This window comes from Leuciscus leuciscus (genome assembly GCF_965113295.1).
Source record: "Leuciscus leuciscus genome assembly, chromosome: 19".
Taxonomy (NCBI): domain Eukaryota; kingdom Metazoa; phylum Chordata; class Actinopteri; order Cypriniformes; family Leuciscidae; genus Leuciscus; species Leuciscus leuciscus.
In genome coordinates this window covers 34,715,594-34,730,914 of record NC_138743.1, presented here as the reverse complement: position 1 = coordinate 34,730,914, position 15,321 = coordinate 34,715,594, and the positions used below count along the sequence as shown (strand labels likewise).

General features: G+C 36.1%; 1 protein-coding gene and 1 long non-coding RNA gene across 3 annotated transcripts in view; one reads left to right on the top strand and one right to left on the bottom strand.

Annotated features, from left to right (window-relative positions):
• Nucleotides 1-15,321, bottom strand: part of LOC309482582 — a 205,320-nt gene that overhangs the window by 167,826 nt on the left and 22,173 nt on the right. The window lies entirely within an intron of this gene.
• LOC309482486 (prospero homeobox protein 1-like) overlaps nt 8,240-15,321 on the top strand; it is a 30,527-nt gene continuing 23,445 nt past the window's right edge. Inside the window, exons 1-2 of one of the 2 annotated variants that reach the window (XM_082147914.1) lie at nt 8,240-8,404; nt 10,702-12,563. In XM_082147914.1, the coding sequence (XP_082004040.1) occupies nt 10,765-12,563 (1,799 nt within the window). In that variant the 5' untranslated portion in view covers nt 8,240-8,404; nt 10,702-10,764. Of the gene's footprint in view, nt 8,405-10,698; nt 12,564-15,321 lie in introns of both variants that reach the window. The other variant, XM_082147913.1, reaches the window with a different exon arrangement.

Genomic DNA, 15,321 nt, shown 5'->3' with positions numbered 1-15,321 from the left:
CACTACAAACTGTATTATTTTCAATAAATCTTCAACATCTAAACCTCTGTTAATTCTCAATAAGAACTTTTGTAGGCGTATGACAGAAATAAAGTCAAACTGTTAGTAATTAGTGAAGCTGGTAATGCTGTTTTTGTTGTTTATTCCTCCTCTGAGATCTTGAGAGATCTGTTAGTGTTTAATGTTCTGTTGGGATTTAAAGGGTTTCTGTTGTCTAAGTTTTTAGGTCACTATTGTGCTGAAGAGTAGAACCTCTGCTTCAGTCCAGGAAAGACCAACAATGTTTAATTGCCTCTGTCTGCTTCTTTTCTGCCAAGAATTTCTGGAAAAAAGTCCTGTCCTGTCCTGTCCAGCAGCACTGTAATCCTTCGTCATCATGGACAAAGTAAACTTCGGATGAGACCTTAAACTGAGGTCCTGACTCTGTGATCATAAAAAATCCCAGGATGTCCGTCAAAAAAGAGTTGAGGTTTAACCCTGGCATCCTGGCCAAATTTGCCAATTGGTCTCTGTCCATCATGGCCTCCTAATAATCCTCATATACTGATTGGCTTCATCACTCTGTCTCTTCTCCACCAGTAAGCTGGTGTGTGGTGGGCGTTCTGGTGCAATATGGCTGCCGTCGCATCATCCATGTGGATGCTGCATATTGGTGGTGGTTGAGGTGATTCCCCCTTCCATATGTAAAGCACTTCGAGTACCCAGAAAAGCGCTATATAAATGTATTTTACAAGCTCTGGATGGGGCCTGGGACGAACCTTAGTGTACCCCCAGCCTCTACACCATCAAGGGTAGAGAGTGGAAGAGCTTGTGAAGTGTGCCCTGGCAGTGAAAGGTGCCTTCCACGACTGTGTGAGCTCCTCATGCACTTCCTGTGCGCTGCGGTCTGACCTTAGGAACCAATCATCCAGCCATGAACGGTCAGGGGAGGGTGGAAGGTTCCACTCAAGCCCGATGTTTGCGAATTATTATTTTTTCTGAAGTGTTAACAACTTAGTGTTAACTAATAATTGTTGCAAACTGGTACTACCAATAAAATATTAGTGCATTCCTGGAACTGGGTGTCGTTACACTACATCCTTACATCGCTTTCTCTCAGGACTTTTACGTGCTTTTCCCAAACCAGTTTGGCTCGAGGTCATGGTGCAAAGGACCCTAGGTTGATTTACTCCGAACCATCCCTTTAAGTTAGTCAAACTACTGTATACTATTATTAGTGCTATATCCACCGCTTCGCTCCAGATGCCCTTTATCAACTGGATTATTTTTTATGATGGATAGATGCATTTTTGTGGGGGGCTTCAAAATCTTGCCCCCCATTTATTACCATTATAAGGCTTGGAAGAGCCAGGATAATTTTAAATATATCTCCGATTGTGTTCATCTGAAAGAAGAAAGTCATGTACACCTTGGATGGCTTGAGGTTGAGTAAATCAGGGGATCATTTTCAGTTTTGGTTGAACCATCCCTTTTAACACTTCTAAAACCAAAGAGATGCACATACATTTCAGGAAAGAGCCCAAACATTTTGCTACTATTACTTTTTTGTTGTTTTGTTGTTGCTTTGTTTGCTTAGCACAATATAGATCTGACAAGAAACGATGTAGGAGAGAGAGGGGATTGGAAAGTACTCAAACTCAGCTCGCCTGTGATGTGCCGAAGAGTTGACCACAAGGCTATTATTTCAACCATAAATTCTGAACAGCCATTAAAATATCATGACATATGTTCTTTATCTAATGTCCCAGATTTGGAACATTTCCTTTGCAAGGCCACAATTAAAGTCTCGCATTGACCATTACAGTGGGTCTGGCACACGACAGGAAATGGGTGTTTGCATCCTCCACTTAAAGACAGACTTTCCTCCATTATGACATCACGGGGAACAGGAAGTCATTGGAATGGAAAAAAAAACCTCTTTAAAGCCCTGAGCAGAGGACAGCCGTGAACCACACAATATACAAACAGATGCCAGGTGCCTGAGGAAAGACTGAGAGATGAATGAAAGGGAAGGAGACGCGACCTGCCCCAGCTCAGAGCGCTGATGGTGGGCCACATGCTTCGTTCAGGGCCTCTGGAGTGCTGCGAAAAGCAGGATGTTTTGGTTTATTTAGAGCTTAATGTGGGTGTTTCCGACAAGGTGTGCAGTGCCCTCCTCACCACAAAGAAGTAGATTAATGAGAACGAAGACTGGTGGCACGGGGCTAAAGTGAGGTAGAATCTGACCTGTGCTACTGCTATAGTGAAACAGAATACATTTTCAGACACATTTATTTAAACTGGTACATAAATATATATATATATATATATATATATATATATATATATATATATATATATATAAACATTTATCTGATTCCTTTCATAAAGAATATAGGTCTGTACTCAGTCTGTGTTATCAATTCTTTCATTTTATATAAAAGTACAGCAAAAACAAGTTTTGCACTCAGTTACATATTGCTTAAAGTTCAGTGAATTAAAAATAGACCTAAAGGAACAAATGTTTCAGATGCACTTTTTCACTTGAACTATAGGCTATCTATATTTCAAATGTGCTATCTATCTCTCTATCTCTCTATCTCTCTATCTATCTATCTATCTATCTATCTATCTATCTATCTATCTATCTATCTATGTATCTATCTATCTATCTATCTATCTATCAACACGAATAAGTTGGCAAAACTCAAAAAATTTGAGGTAATCAGTTACATAAAAACTTTAACGTTAAGAAATGTAAAGTTTAAGTAAGCAGAACTGGCTGATTTTTATTTACCAACATAACAGAAACTCTTCTAAATTAGCATATACACATTAAACACTACTTAATCTCCCACTTAACATTAATCTTGCACAAAAACTTAATATAAAAAAAAAAAAAACTTTTAGCATTTAATCTCCCTTTTGAGTGCCAAGGCAAAGCATGCTGGGAAATATAAATCTGTTTCTGTTAAATTTAAGTTTGTCTAAATTAAAAGAAACAAGTAATTAAATGACAAGTAAATTACACTTAAAATGTGTCAGTTTTGTGAACTCAAAAGTAAAAGTTCCAAAAATCTCATAAAAGTTCATTTGATTGAACTAATTTGTTTAATTTAAGTTTATACCCTACTTAAACCATTTAATTTTGAGCATTAGGGTTTACAGTGATCTATCTATCTATCTATCTATCTATCTATCTATCTATCTATCTTAGTATTAATAATACAAATCTGTATTACAAAAAAAAAAAAAAAAAAAAAACAGCTTGACTTTTTAGTTCTTTATTCAGTGTGCGGAGAGTGACTAAGATTTACTGAATGGAAAAGAGACACCTAAACAGTCTGCTACGCACATGAGCTCTCCTTTTGTGAAGATGGAAAGTCATGCAGGTTACAGATTACAAATTAAAAAAATTTGACCGAACTAACTGTATTCATATCAGTGTTATTTTGGAGCTAATCTATTTTCCAGAGTGTAATCTTGATGTTTAGCTGTCAAAAAGTTCTATATTAGTAGATTTTGGCAAAGCTTGAATTGATTCTCACCTGTGGTTGTTATTGTTAAGATATTGTTTTACTTTCTTGTATAGACAGCAAAATGAAAGAGAGACAATTTAACCCATGAGGCACCAGGTCAACTATAATTACTGCGTGTGTACTACAAATGCACCGCTCTTATCTATGTTATTCCACAGTCTCATATCATTTAAAGCTGGAGTAGCCTACTGTTTGATGTAGACTGTCTGGTGACCTTCTGTCACACAATCAGAAGGTCATAGAGAACATCAAAGCATAGGAGTAGCACACTCGTAACGTGAAAATAAATGAACAGCAGATAGATAGATAGATAGATAGATAGATAGATAGATAGATAGATAGATAGATAGATAGATAGATAGATAGATAGATAGATAGATAGATAGATAGATAGATAGATAGATAGATAGATACCCATCCTTACGGAACATATTGTGTTATATATTACACTATATTGAATAATACTTAAGGAATTGCCACTTTATTGAAAAATATATTTACAATATTTACACTAGAAAACGTGGAGAACTTAAATCTGAGTGGTATTTCATAATCATCATAAAACATCCTAAGCCACAGATCTTATCCCAAGATTTATCACTGATCAAAAGTGTGTTAGATCATTAAATGCATTTAAAAATTGTATGATAAACACTGTGACACTATAATAAGATACCTTTATTAACACATATTAATTTTACCAAAATATTTTTAATACGGCCATGTTTAGACACAGACAGACATCAAGAATCAGCATGTGAATTTCAACAATGGTGGCATGCTTCATGCTTCATACATGATAGGAACCATGGATGAGCTTTATAGTATGGTAACTCACATAAACACAGTTACAACAGTCAGAAAAAAACTAATGCTAAAAAGTCAAGAGTCTAACTAAATAAAACACTGATCACCATAATGGTGACTGCAATCTTTATTATTTTCAGTAAATCATCAACATCTTAACCTCTGTTAATTCTCAATAAGAACTTCTGCAGATGTCTGACAGAAATAGTCAGACTGTTAGTAATAAGTGAGGCATGAAAGGCTGTTTTTGTTTGTTGTTTAACCCTCTGCTGAGATCTTGAGAGATCTGGGGTCAGTTCTTCGTACTTCGCTAACTCAGTTAGCTAGATTTGATTGTTGATGATTTGGCATGATCTTAGATTGTTTAGTTCTTCAAGCTCATCCTGGACTTGCTGTCATAGCAGGTCCATAAGCTCAAACCTGCTCGCGAGCAGCTTATTTAATGTAAACATGATTAGATTGAGGCTTTATAAGCGGAGGTGATATGGGAAGTCCATTTACTAGTGTAGTGATAGTGTACTTTTTGAGAGATATTGTTTTTCTGGTGAGGGTGTCATTTACATCATTCATTTGTTGAACAACACATTAAATGTTCGAATCGTCGGAGTCGGGCTTTAACAACAGCACAAACTGTTGTCCCTTAGTCCCTTACTGAATAAAATATATGGAAATATACTGCAAAATATAGTGTGATATATGTATATATACATTTCCAATTTCCATAAATGAGAAACTAGTGCTTATATTTTTCAATATACTGCAATATATGCATTGACCATGTATGGCTATATTAATACATATACAATTTGTAGTATTACATTGTCAAGTTCTATTTCTCTCCTTATTTAAAAAAAAAAAAAAAAATTCCAGATCAAAATACTCTTTTTTCTGTTGAAGAACAAACACATGCCTCATGCAACAAATAAAAAGGAAAAGTACACCACTGCCCACCTCTGTATCACTTCTTTGTGCAGACTCTTCTGTCGGCCTTACTGTAGATGTGGACTCCTGCAACTCATATTGCAGTCAGGAATAATAGGTACACAAGTATAAACTAAGTAAAGTTATGTATTAAGTTACTTCCTCCAAATGACAGTCATCTGAGAGGGTTTCTTTACTGTCCAGTGCAATGGAAACAAATGGGTTTTACAAAGTGTTGCACTTTCTTCCCTTTTGATGGGAAAAGTCCAATTACTGCATATGCTTCAGCCACCACTGTCTTGGGAACAGATTAAGGTGTTGGTGTATTATGTAAAACTGCACAAAAGAGGAAAACACAATGTCATTACAATGAACTACACTGGAAAAAAAATTTGATCAATAACTCATGGCAAAATATTTTTACATTAACAGAAGTTTATCAGTTTTCACTTTCACAAGTCAAAGCAATTCATCACTACTCAAGATTTAACTGTTGAAATGACTGGACCAGCCATTTGGAATATAGGCCTACTTAATTTAATGCTGCAACAAAGTATTTTACAGTTTAGTAAGAGAAATTAAAGTTAATTTATCAGTAAGTGTTGCTGCTACTGGTCCCCATGGCTGTTGGTCTAAGGAAGAGCTGAACTCAGGGATGCCCTCTACAACAGGTCAATTCACATTCAACCCAAGGGCCAGCTCTCTGTAACGTGGGGGTGCAGGACCACCACCTGTGTTTTTTTTCTTTTTCTTTTTTTCTTGCTCAGAATTTTTCTTGGTTGCTGTTATAAACAGACAAACACATAATTTAACAATCTTTAAAGAGACTAAGAACTGTATAAGTAGTAAAGAATACCATTTTGTAGAATATTCTTGTACTTCACTTTTACTTGTTCCCATGTGGGTTGTGGCTCTGACATAAAAAAAATGAACAAAGTAATTATTCAATTATTAAAACACAAGAATAGGCTGTAGGCTTATAAGTGTAGCTCTTGTTCTGCTGCAGAGAAACCAAAAATTGTGCGCGCTCTTTGACCACGGTGAGCAGCCAATAGCAGCGTTGCTGATCAATGTTTGACTATCAATACATATCCCCCTTTAATTTAAACCAATGCATGAATGCGCAATTATCTCAGATAACTCAATCCAGTGATACTAATCATAAACAGCAGGTGTGTTCGAAGAACCTAATTAGCCAGATCATGATTAGCACGATGATGTCATCTTGGATTTGCCATTTGATCTCGGATGAACGGACCCCTGTTAGTGATTAATGTTCTGTTGGGATTTAAATGGTTTCTGTTGTCTGAGTTTTGTGGGTCACCATTGTGCTGAAGAGTACAACCTCTGCTTCAGTCCAGCAGAAGACCTAGAAACATTGATGATATGTTGCATGTTGCTTTATCTAAAGGGAATAATCTATTGCAGTGATTAATGCATTGCTTTTTTTTCTTTTAAGTTTTAGTGTAATAAATAGAAATAAATGCACAGTTTATCATTGTCCCAACACTTGTATGTCTTTGTATTAACAACTATGAATAAAACATCTTTGAGAAATTTAAGGCAATAGTTTTCCATGTTTTACAGTGTAAATATACAGTATTGTAAATATATTTTCAATATATGAAAAGTGGCAATTACTTATGTATTATTCAATATGTAAGGGATAATGTAGGCTATCCAGCCGGTTGTCATCTGAGAATAAACCCCCGACAGGGTGATAAGGACCCTGACACGAAGCGTAGATAGATAGATAGATAGATAGATAGATAGATAGATAGATAGATAGATAGATAGATAGATAGATAGATAGATAGATAGATAGATAGATAGATAGATAGATAGATAGAATCAGTGACTGCTTTGACAGGGTCACTATAATCCTGACTAATCAATGCTATGATGACCATCTCAGATTAGTGGCCTGTGTGTCATTGCACTCCAGTAGTGTTTGCTAGTTGGCCATTAAGTGTGCTGCACATCAGACTCTCGGTTTTTCTCTATCACACAGTCTTTTCTCATGTAATGATAGTGTTTTCTTGTGTAATGAGAAAAGTGACAGGGCCGGGTGGCTGGCAGCCTCCCTTGGGGCAAAACTGGCATGATTACCAGCTGCTTGTTCCAAAGGTCTTTTCTCCATTTTCAAAACCATAATTACAATCATGACCTAATGATCTATATTTAAAATAAACATCTTTGTCCTCTACAAACACAGATATTCTGTCTGATGATACAAGCTTTTCTTAAGAGAACTTGGGTTTGTCAGATCTTGATCTGATTTTTCTGAATAATCATTTTGAACCTGTTACTTTTTTTATTTTTTTATAGTTAATTTGTATGATATGGAATAATTCCACATCGCTAGCAAAACAACACGAAGAAACAAAGATACAGATAAAAGAGAAGCGAGGACAAATATGATTGCCCGTTATAGTGTAGTCTGAACACTGAATGTGGTTTAATTTCAAAGGTGTGCACTTTTTTTGCCCTAAAAATCAATTTAAAGTTGTTTTTTGATTATCTTGACATGTACTGTGAAATGTTATCATATTTTTGTCTTTCACCAGATAAAGATTTTAGATGAAAGATTAACTATTTAATTCATGAACACACAATGGTGCAGACAAATAGTAGAGGAACTTGAGAGGGGAGCAGTTTCCCATGAGCTCAATGGCTGCTTTGATGAGCTGTTTTGCCCCATACGATCTTTAAGTCATGATATAATCAATAAATCACTAACTCATCTTTAACTAATTGAAATAGGTTAAGCAATTTTTTTTATTATTATTTTTTTTATAGTTTAGTGTTATGGTTAAGTTATAGGCTACTAGATTCAACTCAATTTTAAAAAGTTAGTTATTTCAGGTGAAATGACTTATTTAGTCAGTTGAATTCACAGTTGGAATATCCCGCTGGGTGCATTGCTCTTATTGGTAGGTTCGGCGTTACGTCACACTGATTGAATGACGCAGAGTCTCTGTTTCCTTCGTCTGTGTCTTTAAGCGCTTCAGCTGGAGGAGAGCGCGCACAACTCTTCCGTCATTATCGCTCATTGTCTCATTCAACCTTATGCCGCCTCGCCCTACTAGAAGATTTGATCTCATATTCTGTTTGTCATCTCATAAACCACAGCTGCTTTTTCTCCTGTCATTAGCAAGGTAAGTGACCTTTTTGTCCTGTATGACAATGAATGAGTTGCAATCTACTGACGTTCACATTTTTGTTGAGCAGAGTCCTCTGAAAACACGCACTGTCTTCTCTCACTTCCTACTTTAAAACTGATTTTTCTTTTGGATTTTTACGCGATTGTTGTTTTCTTTTTCACAAGTTCTGTTTATTTTGTTGTTTTCTTTTTCACAAGTTCTGTTTATTTTAAAGATATTTCGAGTTTGGGATGCTGAACATTGTAGGCATTGTAGGCTTTTTTTTTTTTTTTTGAGTTTGGAAACGTAATATGAAACGGTTACCTGAAGGGCAATGTTTGTGACTATTATGACCAGAGGTTTAGTAGCCCAATACTTTTTCTCGTTGTCCTCATCTGCGGATATTAGAGAGAGCAGTTTGATGTTTCACCAGAAACGTTTGATTTTGATATGGTTGTAGTTTTGCTCATTTGGAAAGCTGCGGTGTATAGGCTATTTAAGACTAATTGTTCTGTATTGATACGAATTGATAATGTGACAATTATTGTGAAGATAAGTGAAGATAATTTTTAGTAGATAAAATCCCTTATGTATTAGGCTAATTTATTGAAAAATGCTTTAAAAGCAGTTTTGCACTTGAATTCCCTTATAGGCTATGCATGTTTTTAAGTAAAAAAGGTTAGGTTAATACAACTGTCCTGATGGCATCTTGAAGGAACACATTTTTTTTATGATTAAGCTGTGTACACTCACACTTTTTTTCCATTCATTTATTGTGGTTTATTATTTATATGTGCTTTTAAAGAATTCAAGAAGCCTCACATGAAGTTGGGTAATATATATATTTTTTTTATGGTTAATTGTATTTTGTGTCACTGTCATTCTGGGAAAATACTTCCCTTTCTACAGTTTTTAACAATAGGGAAGACTTGACATATCTATCTATCTATCTATCTATCTATCTATCTATCTATCTATCTATCTATCTATCTAATGTATATGTGTATATGGATGGATGGATGGTAAAACAAACAAACATTTTCAAACAGATGTTAGTGAGGATTGTGCAGGTACACTGTAAAATCGAATTAGACTTACTTAAAGAAAACAAACAAACATGCAAACCGATTGCCTTGAAAAAATATTTAAAGTGAAATAGGAATAGTATGTTGTATACTGAAAAATGCTTAGTATAGTTCAATTACACAAGAGTTCTAGTAACTAACTAATATAATATAGAATAAATAAAATAAAATATAATATAGAATAAATATGTAAAAATGTAATTTTTACCATTGTTATGTTTTTCATGCTGAAGTCTGTGTGTGACTCAAGCATGGTCAATTGCAAGATATTGTCACAAATAAAAGGATTATATCAACCCAATTAAAAGTTTTACAAGGTGTTTATGACCTAAGTGTTAGCAACTAAATTTTAGAAGATTATTATTTCACATGACACTAACTAACTAACTAACTAAATAAATAAATAAATATAGGCTATATATACAGTGGTGGCCAACATTATTAGAACGGTAAGATTTTTAAAAATGTTTTAAAAGAAGTCTCTTCTGCTCACCAAGGCTTCATTTATTTGATCCAAAATACAGCAAAAAAAGTAATATTGTGAAATATTTTTACAATTTAAAATGATTTTTTATTTGAATGTATTTTAAAATGTAATTTAATCCTGTGATCAAAGCTGAATTTTCAGCATCATTACTCCAGTCTTCAGTGTCACATGATCCTTCAGAAATAATTATAATATACCGATTTTCTGCTCAAGAAACATTTAATATAATTGGAAAACAATTAAAATAATATAAATGTTCCAAGTGCCCAACCACATGGGACACTAATCACCATAATGGTGAGTTCAAACTAAAACGTTTTAGGAAAATCAACATCGATTTATGAAGTTCATGTTCAAATGTTTCAGTTATATTGACAATTGAACATTCAAGATGACTTTGGGAAATGAGTGAATGCAACTAGAGAAAGATAACTGCAGAAGTGGAAGAAAAATAGGTGGCCAAATAGCAAGATTGAAGTCACATTTTCTCTGGCTAAACAAAGCACAAAGTACAGAAAGAAGATGAAGAGGGAAAAAACTGTACTGTACTGGCCTGTAATGCTAACTCCTAATTATTGCTAAAATTATTCATTCTCTCCCCTTCCTTATAGTATTTATATTAAATTTAATGAGCCATATTATATATTTTTGCAAACATTTTAGAATATTATAGTTTTATAATTCCAGTACAAAAAACTTATTTTGTGTTTGCCTCACTTGTTCTGTTTTTCTGTCAGTAGGTGACAGTGATAATGGTTTGATAGTTCAGGCTTGTGGGAAATGGGTCAACAGCAGCACCACAAATGCCAACCCATGACACAGAGTTCCATCTAAATCTACAGACCAAGAGAAGACGAGTGGACATTGGGGTGAAGAGAACTAGCTCAGCAGCCACATCAACACACACAGCTTCTGCTGTCATCACTGTCACTCGTGCAGCCAAATCTACTGTCAACTCTGATGCCATGAACTCCCATCACAGTAGGAAGCAGGATGTGCTTGAATGCCAAGGGGCTCATCTCAAGCATCGGGACTCAGGTGAGGCTAAGTCAAATGTTCTCCGCAAACTGCTTAAAAGGGCCAGCTCATATGAAGACGACATGATACCCTTTTCTGGTGCCACTATCATCACCAAGCTACTGAACAGCAATAAGGCAATGAGAGGAACAGGAGGCAGGGAGCCAATGTTCCCCAGGAAAGCAGAACCTGAACCACCACAGGAGGACACTTGCAGCAGCTCATCCCAGGAGAGTGCTAAAGAGTGTCTCTCACCATTTGGACAAATCGCAGGGACCCACTTGGACTCGGAGCGGCTAAATGAAGAGCACCTTCAGGCCAAGCGTGCACGCGTCGAGAACATAATTCGTGGAATGAACCACTCACCAAATGCGATGACCAGTGGGAAAGATTGTGAGCGGGATGGAGAGGGAGAAAGCGAGGTTCCTGCTCAGTCCTTCAGCCCACGAGAAGGCTATCGTGAGAACAAGAGGAAACAAAAATTACCTCAGCAGCAGAGCTTTCGGCAGCTGGTTTCCACACATAACGAGCAGAAGGTTGAAGAACGCAGGGAGTTGAAACTACAGTTGGAAGACCTGCAGAAACAGCTGAGACAGCTTCAGGAGAAGTTCTTCCAGATCTATGACAGCACCGATTCTGAAGCAGATGGAGGGAATCTCTCAGAAGACAGTGCACAGTCTGATGGAATGCTTGGTCATGGCGTTATCACTGAACACCTCGTTCAAAGTTATGTGGCTGATCGACCTAATAATGTGAAAGCGGACTTGGATCCAGAATGCGTTCTAGATGAGGCCAGGGTCCTACTCAGTGAACAAGTATTGCTAGATGGAGAGATGGCCAAACGGGAGAGTTCTTTGAGGAGCAAAGGTTTGATGTCTATGCACGAAGTAGGCAAACATCTGGCAGAAACCCTGAAGCAGGAGCTGAACTCTGCCATGTCTCAAGTGATAGAAACCGTGGTGAATGTTTTTTCAAAACCTCCACGGCCACTGTTACAAGTATTCCCATCACTTCCAGCAACCCAGGACCGCTTTGGTTTTAACGGGGACAACCCAAACTTCCACACTGCTAATCAGAGGCTGCAGTGTTTTGGTGATGTTATCTTTCCCAGGCCATTTGACTCCTTTGTTGGAGTCCCTCTTCCTAGTGCCAGTGACCAGACGGAGGCACTACCACTGGTGGTACAAAAGTCTGTATCTGAACACCACCAGTCCACAGATCTTGGAGCTCAAAGTGGCCACCCACATCCCTCCTTACACACTTCTTCTCTTTCTGGAAACACCGGCTTCATCTCCCCATCATTCCGTCATCCATTTCCGCTTCCTCTCATGGGTTACTCCTTTCAGAGCACTCTTGGTGCTTCATCAACAGGATACTCTAGTAAAGAATCTCCTGATTTGATGGATCTGTCAAGGGAGACCAACAGCTTACGCAAGCGAATGACTTCCAGTCACCATCTGATGCATAACCGTTCCTGCTCACCAGTTTACTCAGAAAACACTGCTGAAGAGCTGTCACTCATCAAGTCTGAATGTAGGGAACTCATTCCTCTGTCAGACACTTCACCACTCTCAGAGAGTACAATATCCTTTTCATAGTAGTGAAAGCTATTTTTTTGGAGTTTTAGATTGTACAAATCACGTTTTCTCATGCTTCTCTCATTTACAAGTGTAACCAAAGTTTTTATTATACTGTAAATGAACTTCTGCCCCAAATGCCTTTCTAGTTCAAGCCAGTTTTAAAGCAGTTAGTTTTGAAATCAACTTATTAGGTCTTGAAGTCAGCATGACATAACAATTGACTTTAGTTAATATGTACGTCTTAAACAATCGAAATGTACTTACTCACTCCATCTCTGAAATTACTATGCTTTTTGCCTGATGTCATCCATGTTAATGTTAATCAGGACCCAAGTAGCATATAAGTGAATGTACTTTTCTTTTCATGGATATTTTGTTTTATTGAACAATTTAAAGAATGGCTTCAGATTTGGATGGATTTGGTATAAAAAAACACACAAAAAAAACAAGGTTTACCATTAAGTTTTACTGAAGAATAACTGTAAGTAGAAACATAACCTGATTTCTCCAGCTAGGTTAAATTACTTGATATGTTTGATATAATATTTTTTGTTTTATATGATGTAAGTCTTTTTCCACCTTGATGTAAATACACTCAGATAATAATTCATTAACCTTACTCAACTTAACTGAAATCATCTTTACACACAATTTAATTTAATTAGTTCAAAATAAACTAGTTTAGATGGGTCTATACAATTTAGTTGGTTTAGGTCACATTAATTTACACTAATATGTTGATCTTCATTACATTGGTCAAACAACAGATTAATTAACTTGTAATATTGATTTCTGAGACTTAATTTATCAACAAATATTGTTATTTATTATCATTATCAATACATTTAATGAACAAATAGCAGTAGGTGGGTGTAGATAGAATCAATAACATGGTTTGCTGGGTGTCCACAGCCTAAGCAGCAGCGCTACTCTTCAGCACAATGGTGACCACAACATTCAATAACATAAACTCCTCTAAATGTCCAGCTGAACATTAAACATTAACATAAACTACCAAAATCTTTCCCTTTACTGAAAAACACATAAAATAACACATAAAAATAAAATAAAATAAAAAAAACATCCCTACATTTACTCTCCGAATGCTGTCCCTTGCAAAGCAAGCTGGGAACTACAGATCCACCAGGGCTGCATTTCTCAAAAGCATCATGAGCTAAGTTGATCGTAGAGACCATTGGTGGCAAAGGCTTTACGATCTACGATCAAAGGCAGTGAATCTGTAGTTCCCAGCATGCTTTGCAAGGGACTGCATTAGGAGAGTAAATTTAGGTATTAAGTTTTATTTTATGTGTTTTTCAGTTAAGGGAAAAATGTTGGTAGTTTATGTTAATGCTTAATGTTCAGTTGGACATTTAGAGGAATTTCTGTTATTTAATGTTGTGGTCACCATTGTGCTGCAGAGAAGCGCTGTCAAATGTGATTTTCACTAGGATGCAACTGGTAAGTAGAACCTTTAAATCATAATATCTCATAAAGCAAATTATTTCAATTAGCAAGGAGCAGTCAAACACAATCCTTTTCATTTTCTTTGTCCTTCAGAGCAGATGTCCTGTAGCAGACACAAGTCATGATTATATTGCACTATATAGGTGTGGCGCATGTGTACATCATGAGCTGTATTGGAAGTTGTATATTGTGTCAATGTAACTCAATTAAGTTAAAACAACATTCCCTTAAGTTACGTTACATAATCCTGATTAAATCAGGATACAAAAAAAATAAAATAAAAAAATATTCAATTATAGGTAGAAACACCTCCTTAAAGAAACAACTGCAGATGTTTACAGTCTATTGGGGAATGGGTTTATTGCCTGGGCAGACAATATGGTGCTCCTCTTGATATTTGGTGCTCTGTATCCTGCGTCCAGGAAGTGGCTTTATTGGAATATTAGGTCACATTTTAGATTAGGGTCCAGTTCTCACTATTAACTAACTGTTAACTACGACTTTTGCCTTAAGAAACTCATAATTACTGCTTATTAATAGAAGGATTAGGAATATGGTCATGCAGAATAAGGCATTTATGTGCTTTATTAGTACTAATAAACAGCCAATATTCTAGTAGTATGCATGCTAATAAGCAACTAGTTAATAGTGAGAATTGGACCCTAAACTAAAGTATTACTGCGTATTATTAATACATTTATAGAAATTATTGATAAAGTTGTGGGGCAGCGCTGACAAGTTTCTGTGTGTGAGAATGACTGTGTGCATGGGAGAGAGAGCAAGAGAAAGATATATTGTGCTTTACATAGGTAATTAAAATTTATTTCGTCTAAAAAATGAAAATAGTTTGCCTTTTTTTTATTCTATTGTCATATTTATTTGCTTGGCTGATGTCTTTGTGGTTTTGGTTCTGGCAGCAAGACTCTTTGAAATAACTGAAGTAACTTGGCAAAGTGATATGGATCTTTGAGGTTGGCAGATTTGGAACCACATCATATCTGTGTGCTTACTGGAAAATAATTGCACACCTTAGAATGTCTGTCAACCAATCAGAATCAAGCATTCAACAGCATTTATTTATATACACTGTAAAAAAGTGAACATGTACAGATGTTGCTTTAAGGAGGAATTTCTACCTGATTCTACCTACAAATTCTAATCTTGTTGTTGTAACCTATACTTCAGTCAGGCCTTAATAAAGGGAACACTGTTTTAACTTAACTGAGTTACATTGACCCAGCACACAATTTCCTAAAAACTCAGGATGGACACATTCAACACATGCGCACCTGCTCT